Here is a 16,774-nt window from a genome sequence, read left to right on the forward strand (position 1 = left end):
ACAAAGAAATTACAAAAGATTTAAAAAGATTTTTGCTAGTAACTCCGTATCTATTTCTGCAGACTCATCAGACGGGTCTCTGAGTTTAGTTTGGGTGCTCATACTTCCTGGCTGAAAAGTCGGACGCAAACCCTGATCGGAAGCCTGGTCCTGCTCTTTGTCTGAGCCGCAGTGCTGAGATCTGTGATCTCCAGAGCTTTGCGCACTTTGCGTAGCTGCGGTCCCATCTAATGATCTAATGAAGGATCATTCGGCAAAAAGAACAGGAAAACGGACACTCAACGGCAGGTGAGATGATCACACTGGAAACATGACACCTCAAATTGTGGTGAGGTTGTGGCTTGATCATGTTCCCAGATATTAATGATCTGTCATCCTTCAGCTCGGGCTGAAGAAGCTGGGAACCAAGCGTACCTACGCCCACTCAACTTTGTCTACATCACGAGTTTAGAATTCCATTGTCTTCACTAACATAGTTTTAGTGTTCCTCTGTCTTCATCATTATGGTTGCATTATAACTTCATGGTTTGTTCCAGAAACTTCTTGAAAAACCCAGTTATGTGAAATCAAACTAGTCAGTTCTTCAGCAGACAGCATCAAACCACTGTATTCCCCCACATTCTTCAAAACCTGGCCTCCGAATGTTCCCCTTGCTATGCCTACCAATCCTAAACTATTATATTATCCCCGTTCTGCAGTCCTAACCAAGCCCTTTCCCCTTGGAGACACTACGAAAATGCTGTCAAGTAGTATTCTCTCTTACTACTTTTACCAAGACAAACAAAAAAGCCCTCAACTTGGTCTTAGAAACTGGTTATTTGGGGAACCAGCAGGCCTATGGAACAGATTCCTGAGCGTGGGCTGGAGAGCTTCATTCAGCAGCTCTGGTAAGGGCCTAATCAGACTCCCGATGATTCTGAAGAAGGTGGTATAAGGACCACAATTTAATGCTCTATCATCTAGCTGTGTTTATCCTTTCAAAAACTGATGAAGACTGACTTAGTTAACTCATTAGTCTTCGAGCCTAGGCCAATTGCAGTGGCGTATCCTCTAGTCCCTCTGTTCGTGGGTTTGGCTCTAAACTGTTCTGATTCAGAAATGCCACGTAAACAATGTATTCATGGGAGATAAAACCCAGGAGCCCTGATGCTTGATATCTAATCTCAAAAGGATCTGTTCACATTCACAGGGCACAGTTCTAATAACCACTATTTAAGACTCCTTTTATTATTTTCAGTAAAATGTGGGAAATGAAATTAATAATCAGTGTGTGTTTACTTAATACACTAAATGAATAGATTTAAAAAATAATTCAAACAGGAGGGCACTGGGGTGGCTCAGTTGGTTAAGCCTCTGCCTTCGGCTCAGGTCATGATCCCAGGGTCCTCGGATCCAGTGCTATATCAGGCTCCCTGCTCGGTGGGGAGCCTGCTTCTCCCTTTCCGTCTGCCTCTCCCCCCTCTGGTGCTTGCTCTCTCTCGTGCTCCCTCTCCCTCTCTCTCTCACTCAGATAAATGAGTGGAATCTTTAAAAAAACAAAATAGGAGCACCTGGGTGGCTTAGTTGGTTAAGCATCTGCCTTTGGCTCAGGTTGGGATCGAGCCCTGCGTCTCTGCTTGGTGGGGAGTCTGCTTCTCCATGTCCCTCTGCCCCTCCCCACCCTGTTTGGGCTCACTAATACTTTCTCTCTCTCTCTCTCTCTCTCAAATAAAGAAATAAAATCTTTTTAAAAAAAGAATAATTCAAACAGATTGTGACAATTTACAGCACTGTTTGCTCAATATACTAAAGGAATAGAGTTGGGCAATAATTCAAATAGGTGGTGACAAACTAGAGCATTGTTTTGTTGATATATAGATAGATAGATAGATGATTGATAGATAGATAGATAGATAGATAGATAGATGATAGATAGATAGATAGATAGATAGATAGATTGATGATAGAGCTATGGAACCTTACACATAGATCTGGGTGGGGGCGAATGAGAGTTTTTACCTGCGTGCAAAAGATCCAGACTTCAAAAGAAAGGGGCTATTGGAGGAGAGACAATAAATGGTATTTATAACTCTACGTACTACATGACAACCACATGGTGATTGGATAACATTTTGGTCAGTTTTAGCAGAAACCAGAAATCCCCATTTTTTAAAAAGATTTTTATTTATTCATTTGAGAGAGACAGAGATAGAGGGTGCCCGCATGTGCACAGGACAGCATGCGGGCACAGGACAGCATGAGCAGGGGGGAGGGTCAGAGGGAGAGGGAGAAGCAGGCTCCCCACTGAGCAGGGTGCCTGAGGTGGGGGCTCGATTCCAGGACCCTGGGATTATGACCTGAGTTGAAGACAGACGCTTAACTGACTGAGCCACCCAGGCGCCCCAGAAATCCCCATTATTAATTAAGTAAATAAATTAAAAAATGGGTTCTTAGGAAGTGGTATTTGGATAGCCCAGCCGTGGGCTGTTGTTCTGTAATTCATGCCTGGTTTAGTGTGTGCATGGCTCATCCAGGAAGGCATGGATTTTAGAAACAGAAATCATTTTCCTCTAGAAATTTTAGGTTTCCTGAGCCCAGGGTAGAGCTAAGCTGAGGGCAAACTGTCTTGATTCTCACACATGCTTTAGCATATCCCCGTAATGGTAGGAATATGTGGTTGTCACACAAGGTTACTTTCTTGATTTAATACTAATTCTTTTACTATTCACCTATCACTTCTCTAGATTGCATGGGATCACTACCCATGCATAGGTGCAAGATTAAAATTTACAACATTAATTGAGCACCCAAGCATACACTGCAGGATGTGAATAGGTAAGGCTCGAAAGGGTTCTGTTGTAAAATGCTTTAGAAATGCAGAGTGACACACAGGCGCCATTCTTTACTTCAGGATTTCTAAAAGCTTTTAACATGTTCCTGTGCACTGTGAAGCTTTAAAGGGCATTAGAGCCTACAGTGTTTCCGAAAATATTTAACTAGGGAATCCTTTTACTGGGGAAATGCTGCTACGTCCAGCGCGTTTTTAGTGATCATTGCGATGTCGGCTTAGGAGTCTAACGTCACTAGTAAGTGCACTGAAACATCCCAGTGAGGTTACTGGGATGTGCTTCTCTGTAGGGGGTGGTGAATTTCCTATGTTTTTCTTGAACTGTATCTCTATATTTGGATACACACCCTGTGGGGTCCAGAATGGACTACATGTTCTTATAGGGACCTATCAATCTCCTTCCAGCTCCCGTTACTATTATTGGAACCACTTGCTTATGATGGGCTTCCCACCAGATCAGGAGCCCCCAGGCATGGATTCATTCCCTCATTCTGCTTTTGCCAGCTTGAGCAGCCCCTCCTCGCACATCCCAGGCACATGGAGATGTTGTGTTTAATGCAGTTATAGGCACTAAATTTCAAGCCAAGGCAAAATTTTGATCCGTGGTTAATCCTAAGATTCTTCTTTACCTTTTTCATTGTATTAACTCATCATTGATGTTTTGGGGAGATAGCATCCAGCCAGCTTTTTGTTTTACACTAAGCAGCACCTTATTCTAGGCATCGTTGACAAGATAAACCTGCTTGGTGGGGGAGGAAGTGAGGAGAGGAGAATGGGATACAAGAAGATTGTGTGGGTGGGGGTGAGCTTTTGGAAGTGTACCCCTAGACATCCCTGCTGTTGTGTGTGGCTGTCCACAATTTACCAAGCAGTAAACATGGCTCAGGAGATTCACAAGGTATAATAATGAGACTGTTCTAGATTTTGATGGGTTCACTTGGGTCAGATATATACTAGAATGACTCAATTCTTTCCAACAATTTTACAATGTCATTTTATGTTATGTAAATTAAAAAAATAATTGATTTGAAGCAAAAATTTAAAAATCAGTATTTTAATACTTCTGAAAAGTGGTCTTAAAAAAGTAATATCAGGAACTAATTGTAATTACATCCAAGGCAGCCTGGGAACTCATCTCATTTAATTACAAATTCAACATTTGTGCTTTCTGGAAGAGGACAGAGCTAGGCTGAGGGCAAACTGTCAATTAATTTTTCCTAATTACCCACATACAAAACTCCAAAGAGTACCCAAAAAATAAGCTGTCTGTAAAAGCCTGTCTGAGCAGAGCATGCTCTGCAAATATTCTAAAATATGAAACTATGGCACCAATTGGAATGCCTTCAAAATGAGAGGTTAGTGCCAGCTTGGTTACCTTTATGGAAAATGCAAATAAATTACATGTTTCTAAACAAATGCTTGGCAGGGACACAGTATCACATGTGCCTACTCATTTGGTCAAAGTGAAGACCCCCTATGTATTGTGTGGTCTTCCAATGAAAAATTAACAATTCCGTTTGAACAAACCTGAGCAGGTAAAAATAATATCCCTTCTATTCCATTTTTCACCTAGGTTTTTTTCTGTTTTGTTTTTATTTTTTATTTTTCTAATATTAGTATCAGTCGTGAGGTCTCCTCCCTCTCATAATAGAGTTTTGGGCAGAGACATGTCAAGTTTTCTGACTTGCGTCTCTTTCTGAAATTGGATTGGTAGCCTGGGAGGAGGGACTGATCTTGACCTTTGTTTTCAAAGAAAGCCTTGTAAAAGGTCCACCCCCTTCCCATTCCATTGACACAGTGGACATAATGCCCAAGGAAATGGACACTTTGGTATTTTGGCCTAAGTGCCCCTTTACCTCCCTCGAAGTTCCTACTGTGAAACCTGATGGCCCCTCTCTATAGCCACACCCTCGGCGACTTTGCCGTTACTCTCATAAAAAGAGGTAAAATCAAGTTGACTAACAGGATTTAGGAGTGGTGGTGTGCCAGTTCTCAGCAAAGTCCTCCATTTGCAACCCAGCATGGGCCAGTGTAGGAGAACATAACTAGTCAGCTCCCCAGTGAGTGAAAGAACACAGCCAGGTTGCTGCAACCACCCAGTCTGGCCACCCACACCCCTCAACAGCCAGCTAACCGAAGACATCCAAACAAGTCCAGCTGTGAGCAGAGGAGTCCTGCTGAGATCAACTGAACCTCACATCCCATGAGCTAAAGACATGCATGCTTCTCATTGAGGTTTTCTGGTTGCCGTTCCAATTATTATGCCAACAGAAAACTCCTACCCCCGGGAAATGGACATAGCATGAATGAGATTGGCCCTTGGCCTCCTTCAAGGGCTCACTCTTACCACTTAATGAACCTCACCAAAACACTAGCTGATTTTGCACGGCAATGAAGTTTTTAGATCCTACCTATAGAGCTGGGTGGTGTGGTGTTAGTGGTGTTTTACTGTATTTACATTAAATTTTCAACTAATGAATTCAGAAAGGCCTCTGAAAAAGTTGGTTGACTGAAACAGTTGAATGGGGGAGTGGGTGGGCAGGGAGAAATCCAAGAGCAATCTACATTCTTTAAAAATGTACACATAGGGGCGCCTGGGTGGCTCAGTCGGTTGTCCCTTGGTTTCAGCTCAGGTCATGATCTCAGGGTCGTGAGATCAACCCTGCTTTGGGCTCCCCGCTCAGGGGGGAGTCTGCTTGAGATTCTCTCTCCCTCCCCCTCTGCCCCTCCCCCCCACTCATGTGCTCTCTCTTACGTAAATAAACCCTTTAAAAAAAGTTCATATAATCTCAATGATAGAGAGAAGTAACAAGCTGAAGGCTTACTGTAAAAACAAAACTTTTTTTCTGTTCTCACTTCTATTTCAACTATCTACTCAGTAGGTCACTGGAATTCAACAATTGTTTCCTTAGGAATATTTAATGTGACTATTACTTTGGGGTAGATAAGATGTTTGAAATGTATGTTCATTAGAATATACCCATTTTATTTTAACAAATTACATGTTTGGGGATTTTTCTATGTCATAGAGAGCTTTTACTTTCAGAATCAACTAATACAATTCTCAGCACTATTTTCCATGGGATGGCTTCAGGAAGGGATTAAACCCACTACCAGAATGGTTAAAATTCAGTGCACATGTAAAAAGCACATTATTTAAGGGCATGAGGCTAAAAGTGGATTTGGAAGAGTAATCAAGTAAATACTGACAGCATTTAAGTTACTAAAACAGAAGCCAAATAGGGCTTCACGGACATGTTCTTAACATCCAACATTATTTTTTCCCTATCGATGAGCTTTCTATTTGTAAAGGAAATTGAGAATTATATAAATGAGAGAAGAGAGGGACACAGAGGAAGAATGAGACAATGAGAACACGAAGAGCGATGTCTTAGTCGGTAGAAGAGAAAGTAGAGGAAAACATGCAGATTTATCAGTATACAGGCTCTTTTTATATTTTATTTTCATAAATGTACACTCAAAGCTCAGACTCTATCAATGAACACAGCTGAAGAATATCAAAGTCATCTTGTGTTAAAATTACTTTTATTCAGGATGAAAAATACAACATGTAACCAGATTAGATGATAGTCTATGATTAGTTCTTTACCACATATATCAAAAGAACTACATACTTATTTCCCCTTGTTGTTACTGTGATATATTTCTTTTTTATTATTACTTAGAAGGTTACAATGTAGTGTTTTCTGTAGCTTTTCCTTAATAGCAGAGAGAAGACCTGTTGCACACAATTACAAGCGGAAGAAAAATGAATACATATTTTTTCAAAGTAAGAACAAGGAAGACACCAAATCTACAACTTGTAGTTCAGAGTTCAGGGAAAGTTTTTTTTTTCTTTAAATAGGTGCTTTTCTTGGGTTTGATGTGGCCTGATGAAAGCTCTAGATTTTGCAGACTGCAGCGGCATAAAGCTCTCTCCAACACAATGGAGGAAGATGGGTCTGAGGTAGAAAGGTGGTCATGGCTTTCCTCTTATATAAAACAATTTTCTTCTCAAAATATCTATGCTGCAAATAGACACCCTTGCCCCCCAACCCACCCAACCTATTCTAAAAGAACAGCAATTTCTAACTTTAAGCCTCCGTCTGGCCAAACCCAGGTCAAGAGAACCCAAAGTTAAAACGTCCTGATGTTTTAAATGCATGTATGCTTGAATCAAAACACATTATTTTCACTTTTTTTTTTTTTTTTTTGGTTTCTCTACATTTGGTGATTACATAACATGTTTCAACTAATCAATTAAATGTTAAATCAGAAGCTGAACCAAACGCCTAACTGAATGCACTCAGAGGTACAGGGAGGGGTACCACCATCTAAGTATTAATTTCATTCCTCTACGAAGCAGTGACATAGGCTTTTGATAAACATCCTTTCCAAATATATTGATCAAATGAAAAGTAATAAAAAATGTAATCATTCACCCAAAAGGTAAAATGAAACATGCATTAAATTTGTGTCTGCTGTCAGAAAGAAAACAACTGGGAATTTCAAGAATTACAAATGGCTTGAGTATACATAAACAAAAATAAAATCCGCCTCAAAGGGAATTAAAGACAAAGATGTGTCCTGGTAGCACAATTAAGTCAAGGTCTGCTGTGTATTTAACGATGAAAATCAAGACTCCGCAACTAAGGAAATGTTATCTCATGTTTTGTTTCTATGTCAAAACGAAAATAGACTTAAATGGGTAACCTTTGGTGAAATGATCTTTGAGATTCTTACAATCCTGCTTGGAGTCTCCTCTAGCATATAGATTGGGACATGAAATAAATAAAGGAATCAAGACGTACTTACACAGAGCAGGGAAATAAAATGCAGGAAACAAATCCCAATGGGAATTTCAGGTAGGCCCCACAGGACTTTTCCTGTGGTTATCCAAGTGGTCACTAAAGAACCGAAGCGTATGTCGTCAAGTAGAGTTAAGCGGTATACACAGAGATGTAGCCTAATTCATATACATAAATCTTTGATTGAAACATACGAACTTATTAATTTGGCCAAATCATGGAAACAAATACAAGGAAATCTATTTGGTCATGTGGCTGATGAGTTATAAATAACCAAAACGTAATGGTAAAAGAGTGGAAAAAATAAATGAAGTTATTGTACAAGGTTAATATGAAGGAATGTAAAAATGTAACATTGTTTTCTAATTCTTGCAATTTTTGTCATGGTTATTAAAAAGAAGGTATCATATTAGAAAGCCCCCCCCCCCCACTTTCCCAATGCTGTATACAGTATACTAATCAGTGACAAATGTATTACCATTTCCAAATACCACTCTGTTCATTAATTTACAGTTGCATAGAAAGGGAAGAAGGAAACAATAAACAATAATATATGATTATTATAAAAACAAAAATATCCTTTTCTCTTTGGATAGTCAGTGTTTTACTCCTTCAGTAGAACACACAGTCAGCGCTCAACAGCATGTTTCAAGGAGCCACGGAGCTTCTGATTAGATGGAACTTAGAATTGGCATTTGCTGAAAAGGGCAATGCTGGAAGTCAGGAAATGTTGGCTGTCTAGATGAATACTTCACATTGCCTGCGGGAAGGGAAAGAGTCCTGTCAGAACAACATTTACACAGAACATTACAGGTAGGAGGGACGTGTCAACTCTTCTGAGAAATAAAACTGCTTCTTTCAGAATGAGTCAAATCCCATTTTGTTGTGTTTGAAGGGGACCCTCTACTCCCCTGTGACTTTTGCTTCCTGAGATGAGGTCTCTCTCTCTCATGCTGAAGGCATCTAGTCTGCTTTTTATCACTGCAGCCAATATAGACGACGTTTGGAAGACTTCTCTTGCCCAGGCTAGAAACTAAGTTAAAATTGAGAGGACTTGGCTTTTTCTTGCTGGAGGTACCAAGGGTGAGTGAATGAGGCTGGTGCGAGCACCTCATCTCTCCCTGGGGGAAGTCTATGGCTGACGGGGTACCCTTGACAATTCTAACTGCTCTCCGACCTACACTGGAGGCCAGATAAGAGGAACAAAAGACAGGACTCCTAGTCTCAGGGTGTGTAGTGGTACAGTTAATGGACCAGGGCCAATGGACATTGGCCAGAGAAGATATAAATCGGGGCCACACTCAGGGGAGTGCATCAATCTTTTAAAGGGAATGTCAAATAGCTGGATCCGTCATCATTAAAATCCACGTCCTTCAATTTTCTGTGTGCATCCTCCAGCTGCTTGCTCTGGTCAATACCCAGATCTCCCTTAAAGACACAGCTTCCTCCACAACTTCCTCACATATGACTGTTTTTTATCTCCTATACTCTTCATATATTGGACAAGTGCTTTCTAGGTCCACACTATGATTTTCCAGACCTCCTCTCCCTCCTCACCCAATTTTGAATCTCATGCCGTCAGACTATACCACCATCAGACTATACAGCCATCTTCGGACCCCTTGGATCATGTTCCCTTACTTTTGAAGAATGGCTCACTGTCATCAATCTAAAACTATGTTTTAATCTTAGTGACTTCAATACCCACATAGATGATTCTTCCAAGACTCTGGCCTCTCAGTTCCTTGAACTCCTCTCCTCCAGTGAACCTGTGATCCACCCTTGTCACCCATGCAAACTCCCACATGGACCATCACCAATACCTCAACCCCTGCAACACTTCAATTTCACTCATCCTGCCTTCTGACAACTACTCCTAGTTTTCCACTTACTTCCATTAGGACCCCAACTCCATCCACCCTTTGCTAGCACAATCCATTGCTCCTCCCACCTTTTTCTCTGTCTCCTGTACCCAGCATGTCATCACTTCTTTCCCAACAAGCTTAGATGCCTGGTTCAATCATTATCAGCATGTCCCTGCTTCTTCCCTTGAACTGTTACACTCTCTTTGCCAAACCACAACATCAACTCTGGTTAAATGCAACACCCAGTCAACTCTGGTTCCTGTGCTTTTGAACTTGTATGTGCCCAGGGGACAACACACAGCCTTGCAGATGGCCTCGCATTAAAATCATAGGCAGGCCCCAGAAGTCAGGCTGAATGCTGCCTTGCAGTCACACTACTTCCCTGTCCATCATCTCCTGCTCTCCAAGCAGCTAAGGCACATACATCTTCCAGTCTCTCCTCACACCTCTGATACCTCCTTCCGTCCTCACCCTCTGCTGAAGCCCTGGCTTCCGATTCACTGAGACAATACGAGCAATCAGAAGACTTTTCCTCACTGAGCTCTCACCTCGCATCTCCTGAGCTCATACCTCACATCTGCTAATTGACTTGAGATTTCCTTTTCTTCCCTCCGGATTCTAAAGACCATTCTAAAGACCACTGTGCTTCTCGTGAAGATCCCAACACCTCTTGCCATTAAGACAATGACACAATCAGAAGGTTAAAGATTCATAAACATATTCAGGGAAGAAAATGTTCTCCAAAGATGTGCTGTGGTCTTGTGGCTCCTTAGCACTAAGAGTACCTGGTAAGGAAAACTATAAAAGTATAGTTGCCGACCTTTCTCAGTAAATTCCTCCCCTCCCCTCCTCAGCAAACTTTTAAAAGTAAAATCAACACATCTGCCCCCTCAAAGTAACAAAATCATTTCATGTGCCACTGCCAGCACTGTTTTTAAGTCAATGTTCTGTGATAGCCGCCTCAAGTACAAATCTGGAGAACAGTGGTCGGCCACATCTATCCAGGGTGACTCTGCACAGAACACATGAGGCCAGTACAAAGCTGTTAGCACACACACCATCAGGCACTTGGTATTGGGGGGCATCTGGAAGAACTGGCTTGAGAGGGGCTCCCCTTCCCCAGACTGACAGAATTCACTAACATTTAAATGTCAAGCAAGTTTACTAATTTACATGGGGAATAACGTCTAGCACTAAAATCAAAAGCAGCTCATCTGCTTCCTCTAGGTTGTAATCAACAACCCCTGAGCTGATCAACCCCGTTAACTCTTACCTGTGGCCTGCTGGGGAGATTGGCTGAAAGAGAAAACAAAAGAAATCAGTTGAAGGTGCTCTGGTTGTCTTGCTGGCTCCCCCTCTGAGGCATGCAAGACTGGGGGGTGTTCCCAGCTCCCAGCTGTTAAACGGGTGCTAGTAAGAAAATAAGAAACAGGTTTTGGTCTCTCCTTCCTCCCTCCCTCCCTTCCTACCTTCTTTCCTTCATCCTTCCTCTCTCTCTCCCTCCCTCCCTCCCTTCCTTCCTTCCTTCTTCCTTCCTTTCTTTTCTTTTTTCTTCTTTTTTTGGCTAGATGCTTTAACAAAGACTAGTTTCTTTTCCCTAGTTTCTCATACCGTAGGTCCTTTAAGATATAAAAGTTCTACCGAAATATACAAAACATATGCTTGCTCTCTCAAATAAGTACACACCGAAGCGTCAGTGAATCATTAGATTTGAAAAAAAAATCTCAAAATTTCCTATTGAAACCATGCCATGTATTTGGTTAATGTATCTGAACAGAGCAAGTTCTGCATATTTTGCTGAAACGTACAAATTCTGACTAACAGGTGATTAGGGAAATGAAAGGGCGGGGCACGTGTCTTCAGTTTCTGCCGCCCTTGGCTCACCCTGGCCCCAAAGGCCTAGGAAACTGGTGGCAATGTGCTTGCCTCAAACACAGGGCTGGCCTCACCCTTGGTAGACTCTTGGGCACTTAGGCTAATCACTGAGCCTTGGGGGGGCCCAGCTGGAGAAGGCGGAATATGGTGACAGATTCGCCTTTGCCGCTGAGCCACTCCCTTCCTTCCTGGTTACAGAAAGCAAGGCCAGTGGAGTTGATCCGGTGGGCATTGTGAGGGCGGGCAGAGGCAGGTGGGCCGGGGGATGTTCTGCTCCCCGCCCCCAGGAGGGTAACATCTGTTCTGGGTCAAATAAGAATCATCCCTAATCATCTACCATGTTGCACTCCTTCCATCTCTCATTTTTTTTTTTTTTTTTTGTGCTGAAGGGAAAAAAGAGAGAGATCCATGACCACACAGTGGGTGCTTTGTGAGAAAAACAGAGGAAACAAGAAGGGAAACTTTATGATGCCTGGAGAGAAAGTGTGAGCCCCCTCCATATCTGGGGGAAGAATGAGGCTAAAACCCAGCCTAGTCCTACCAGATACATAAGTTACAGTAGGAAAATACAAGAGTGGGTGTCCTTCCCACTGAGCTCCGTTGCATTAGAATTAGAATTAATGCAGACACCTACATTTCTCTTCTGCATAACAGCCAACCCCAACCAGAAACAGAATCCATGTTGCTCCAAATCAGCATAATTAAGCCTGTAGCTATTTATTTATTTAATTTTATTTTAAGTAGGCTCTGCACCCATTGTGGAACCCAACACGGGGCTTGAACTCACGACCCTGAGATCAGGATCCGAGGTGAGATCAGGAGTTGGACGCTTAACCAACTGAGCCACCCAGGCACCCCTACCCCTATAGCTTTGTATCAAATAAAAGGCTATAAGTACTCCCCTGAACAAACTGCACAAAGCTATTTCTAAAAGAAACCAGGAAATCCTTGCATTTTAGTAGGTTTTGAGTTTGTGATGAACGTCACTCAAGTTTAATAAACACAGGCAATTCACAGTGACAATACGCCTGTAGATAAAAAATAATTTTAAAAGCATTTAATGGTCTGTCAGCCAGAAATATTTGGTACTAGTATCCTGTATATTTGGATGACATAAATGCAAAAACTGAGAGGCATTTACATAAAAAGAAATGTTAGAGCAGTCAGTGAAAATTTTAGTATGTACATTAGTTAATGGGCACCACAATGAAATTCCCTTCATTAACGCCTTGTCAAGAAAAGATGAAAATGCTTTCCTATCTGCTCTGAAACTTAATGTAAATAATTAAAAGAAGACTTTAAAAGGCCATAATTCAAGGATGTGATCAGGAACAACTGGGATATTAATCTGAGACAGAAATTCTAAAGTGTTATGTGCTACAGTATACAGACCCAGACCAAAAAAAATGCCATGTTTAAGTAGGCAATTCATGCGATTAGGATTTATGAATACAGTTTCGTTTTAATTCCAGGATTGCCAGGAGTGTAAATTCACTTGTGACCATGCTAATTTTTAATCCACAAAGGACCAAAAGTCAAGATTAACATGCAGATCAATTCATTGTATGCTGGTGACAAGCAGTTTTAAAGTTCTCATTAGCAACAGGGGCTCAAGGGATTGGTTTGGCATTGGGAGAGTGCCAATCCGATTTGCTTAGAAAAATCCTCCAAAGGTGGTCAGGAAGCTTTGGGAATGCAAAGGTTTATTAAAAGATTTGCTAGCTGAGCAACTTCAAAGGGGCAACAAAGCAAATGAATCCTATAAACCTTCTATGTACTATCTAGGGAAACTTTACCAATTAAACCTTCCTGGTTAGAAAATGTAACCATTCATTCATTCATTCATTCAATTCAGAAACATGTATTGAGCACAAAGTCTAAGTGGTGCTATTCCTATTCTGCACCATTTTTTAAAAGGTTTAATAACTTTAGATGCAATTTTAAAAATGTGTCTCAATTTTATAAATAAGTAAATTCATCCTTTATTTCTAGGGAAAGCTGTTCTTACCTTGGAGATCTTTATCTGACCAAAGCAAAATACAGAATATAAATATGAACAAGAGCAGACTAAAGCCAAATAGAACTTCAGAAACCAAAAATAATAAGATGTACAATTCAGAGGATTCTAAAAGACACGATTCATCACTTCTTACATGGGATATACTTGAACTCTTCAAAATAACACATGACTAGTAATACTCATGCATGGAAAATTATAATTAATGTTAAATATTTGTGAATTTACAAACTTAGGAGAACATGGGGCCAGAGTACCATGAAGAAATCTTAAGGGCTCCACAACCCCCCTTCACAACCCAAAAGGGCACAAGTGGAGAGGGCAACCTGTCATGTAGGTTCCACTGAAGGTATACACGTTTCTCAGGAACCAATGAATCCGTTAATTGTTAATGAGATTCCAACCAATAGGAATTTTATACGTCCCATTAAGGGAGGCCATAAAATGAGATAAACAGACTCATCTCTTTTTTTCACTCATTTTTGCCCTATTCTTATGATTATTATTTATATTTAATTATCTCTTCTAAAATAAGATTCGTCTTTTTTAATATCTAGATATAAGAATATATTATGGAAAAGATTTAAGAGTCACTGCTTTATGACAAACTTTAAAAAAAGACACATCATGAATTTTTAATATAAAAGATGTTAATATGGAAACTACACATCTATAGTCACTGTAGAGCGTTCAATTAGACATACTTCCCGTCCTAACTCTCACGGCCAACTGACTTCCAAATTGAACATGTCCATCATGACATTTAAATGCAAACTTCTAAACAGGCTTTGATTTATAGAATTTGTTCTTAACTAATTATTAATGTATTTGGATTTAAGCCGAAACAAAAAGTAATTTCATTTAGAAATATAATCTTGAAATTCTAGGCTTTATAGTGATTATGATGAGATCTTACCTAGCTATTAAGTAACATATGACTCAAAATCAAAATCTCTAGAAAATCCAACCTTAATATTAAAGATGTAACCTGCTCATCTACTGTGGCTCTTATAGAGCCAAGAATAGAGGCAACAATCTGAAAGCATATGGGCTTCAACCAACCCTCTTTAGCCTTCGTGAGACTCTAGAGGGCCAAAAAAGTGTGTGTGGGGACTGACATATAGTAAATACAGTTCAGGAAACTTCAAGAAGTATAATCACAGATAATAAATGGAAAATGACACATTCCCAGATATAAATCTATTTATGCATTTGTGGAAACTGTACTACGTCCTTTAGGCAAATACTTCTGAAAATTCAGGGAAGACTATATTTCAGATAGCTATTTCCACTTCCTGCTAATGATGGCGTTTTTATAAACTGTAGAGTTGTATAAGTTGAAGCATATTTTTTAATGAAGTCAAAATATCTTATTTAACTACCTTCCTGGTAATGCCTTTCTTCATCACTTAAGATGGCATTTTCTGAGGACAGGATGAAACAGGGGGATACGAGAAGCTGTTCTATATATGTACTCCCACATACAATATATCCAGTACATACAGTAGCGTATGTACGTACGAAAATCTTACCTTAGCGGCTGCCTAGATTTAAAAATCAATTTGAGAGGAAATTACCCTAAAAATTATATAATAATATATACCTATTTCTTTAAAGGGTTATTTAAAATAAACTGCACATCCATGGACAGTAAAAAAGTAAAAAAAAATAAATAAAAATATAAAACAAACTGCACATCAAGTAGTGTGGATGCGTGCAAGTAAGCGGCTTCGGTTTGAGACAGCACGAGTGATTCTGGTGAGAGCTCGCTGGGCGGTGACGAGAGGCTGAAGTCAAAAAGTTTGGGGAAAAAAATCAATAAATAACATTATGTAATTTCCTCTGGGATTTGGACTGCTTTCATTTGATTATTTTCTGGTTCTTGGTAGTTCATATGGAAAAGGCACAGGGTCATAATCTGTGATGCCTTCCGTTATTTGGCCTTTACGCAGGGACTGTTTGATTCCATGAGGAAAGAAACCAGAAGAAAGAAAGAAAAGAGAAAAAAAAATCTGAAAATAATCCCCTCCCGGAACTGAATCTGATGCCATCAGAGAACAATGTCTGAAGCAAAGAGAATGGGGGCGCCTGGCTGGTTTGGTCAGTGGAACCTGTGACTCTTGATCTTGGGGTTGTGGGTTTGGGCCCCTTGTTGGGTGTAAAGATGACTTAAAAATAAAATCATAAAAAAAAAAGGGAATTACATCAGAAAAAGTTATTTTCCTGTCTTGTTTGGTGTGCTGCTAGAAGCTCTTTTTTGAAGTAGTGACCCATTTCTTACTAGAGTTTGCACTGGACAGGAAACTTCTTACAAAGAAGCTTGCTTTGTTCACCTTCACCTTGTCATCCGTGAGGCACCAGGAAACCTCTCAAAGAGCAGGACTATCACTGCAGCCCAGTGACGTGAAGGTATCCAGGCTGAGCTCCACTTGCTTTGTTGACATGTACAATGTTCGATTTATTTCCAAATAATATTCAATCCTGTTTACTATCAGTTTTTGCTATCTTACCAAAGAAGACGAAGAGCCCCAACCAGGAAAAAAGACATGGAAGGGAACGGCGTTGTGTGGTGTTGGGATCCTTCATACTCACGGCAGCAAGATGGAAATGTACTGTTGATCTGCTCCATAAACTCCGTGAGGTCCGTGCTGGTGTCGTGTGGGGGAGCCAGCAGGTCCTCGGCTGCTGTGACAGCAGAAAGAACAGAAAATTCTGAAAGGAACGTCCAGCCTTCCACCAAAACCCAGCATCAGGAGAAAATACTAATCCTGGCCTCGAAATATCAATGTGAAAATCATTCTCCTTGAAAACAACAATTTTAGGGAATAACACCAAAACCATTTTTGTATCAAGTTGTTGGTAATATAATTTCATATCAAGAAAATGTATTAGATGTTTCTGTTGGAAGATTCCATGTGCCGGGGGAAATTTATGAGTGAAAAATAAGTAACGTGGTCATATTATTTCAATTTCTTAGAATTCCATTATTTTGCATTCCAAGTGTTTTTTCATGTAGAAAAAAAATTCTACCAGTTCCTTTTTCCTTCCTTCTTTCTTCTCAGAGACGCTGGTGTGGGCTAGCTTATGCTGCCGCAAATCTAGAGGTGTTTTAGAAGATACTTTTTACTTTGATGTTTTTTATTCTATAACCAATAAATAGCAAAATAATTCACTTATTTAAAACAATTAAAATAATATGAATACTTTAGGTTTTCTTCTGATTAATGCAGCAAAAGATATCTTATAAACAAATTAATTTGGTTAAAATCTGTGGTCCTCAGTAGAATTTTAGAACTTAAATTTCATCAATAACAAAATGTCATTCCTGAATGCCGGTTGACAGAGCCCTTCCCAGCAGCAGTGACAAGCCCTTTTGTGACCA

At 40.3% G+C, this 16,774-nt stretch overlaps 1 protein-coding gene across 13 annotated transcripts in view; it reads right to left on the bottom strand.

Annotated features, from left to right (window-relative positions):
- Positions 1–6,356: 6,356 nt before the first annotated feature.
- UTRN (utrophin) overlaps positions 6,357–16,774 on the bottom strand; it is a 539,750-nt gene continuing 529,332 nt past the window's right edge. For 10 of the 13 annotated variants that reach the window (XM_057310986.1, XM_048225919.2, XM_048225918.2 and 7 more), the window contains 3 exons: positions 15,985–16,104; positions 10,774–10,796; positions 6,357–8,395 (listed from right to left, as the gene is read on the bottom strand). In XM_057310986.1, the coding sequence (XP_057166969.1) occupies positions 8,387–8,395; positions 10,774–10,796; positions 15,985–16,104 (152 nt within the window). In that variant the 3' untranslated portion in view covers positions 6,357–8,386. The remainder of the gene's footprint in view (positions 8,396–10,773; positions 10,797–15,984; positions 16,105–16,774) is intronic. The other 3 variants (XM_048225922.2, XM_026504971.4, XM_026504972.4) reach the window with 2 other exon arrangements.

Source organism: Ursus arctos, unplaced genomic scaffold (assembly GCF_023065955.2).
Source record: "Ursus arctos isolate Adak ecotype North America unplaced genomic scaffold, UrsArc2.0 scaffold_13, whole genome shotgun sequence".
Lineage (NCBI taxonomy): Eukaryota > Metazoa > Chordata > Mammalia > Carnivora > Ursidae > Ursus > Ursus arctos.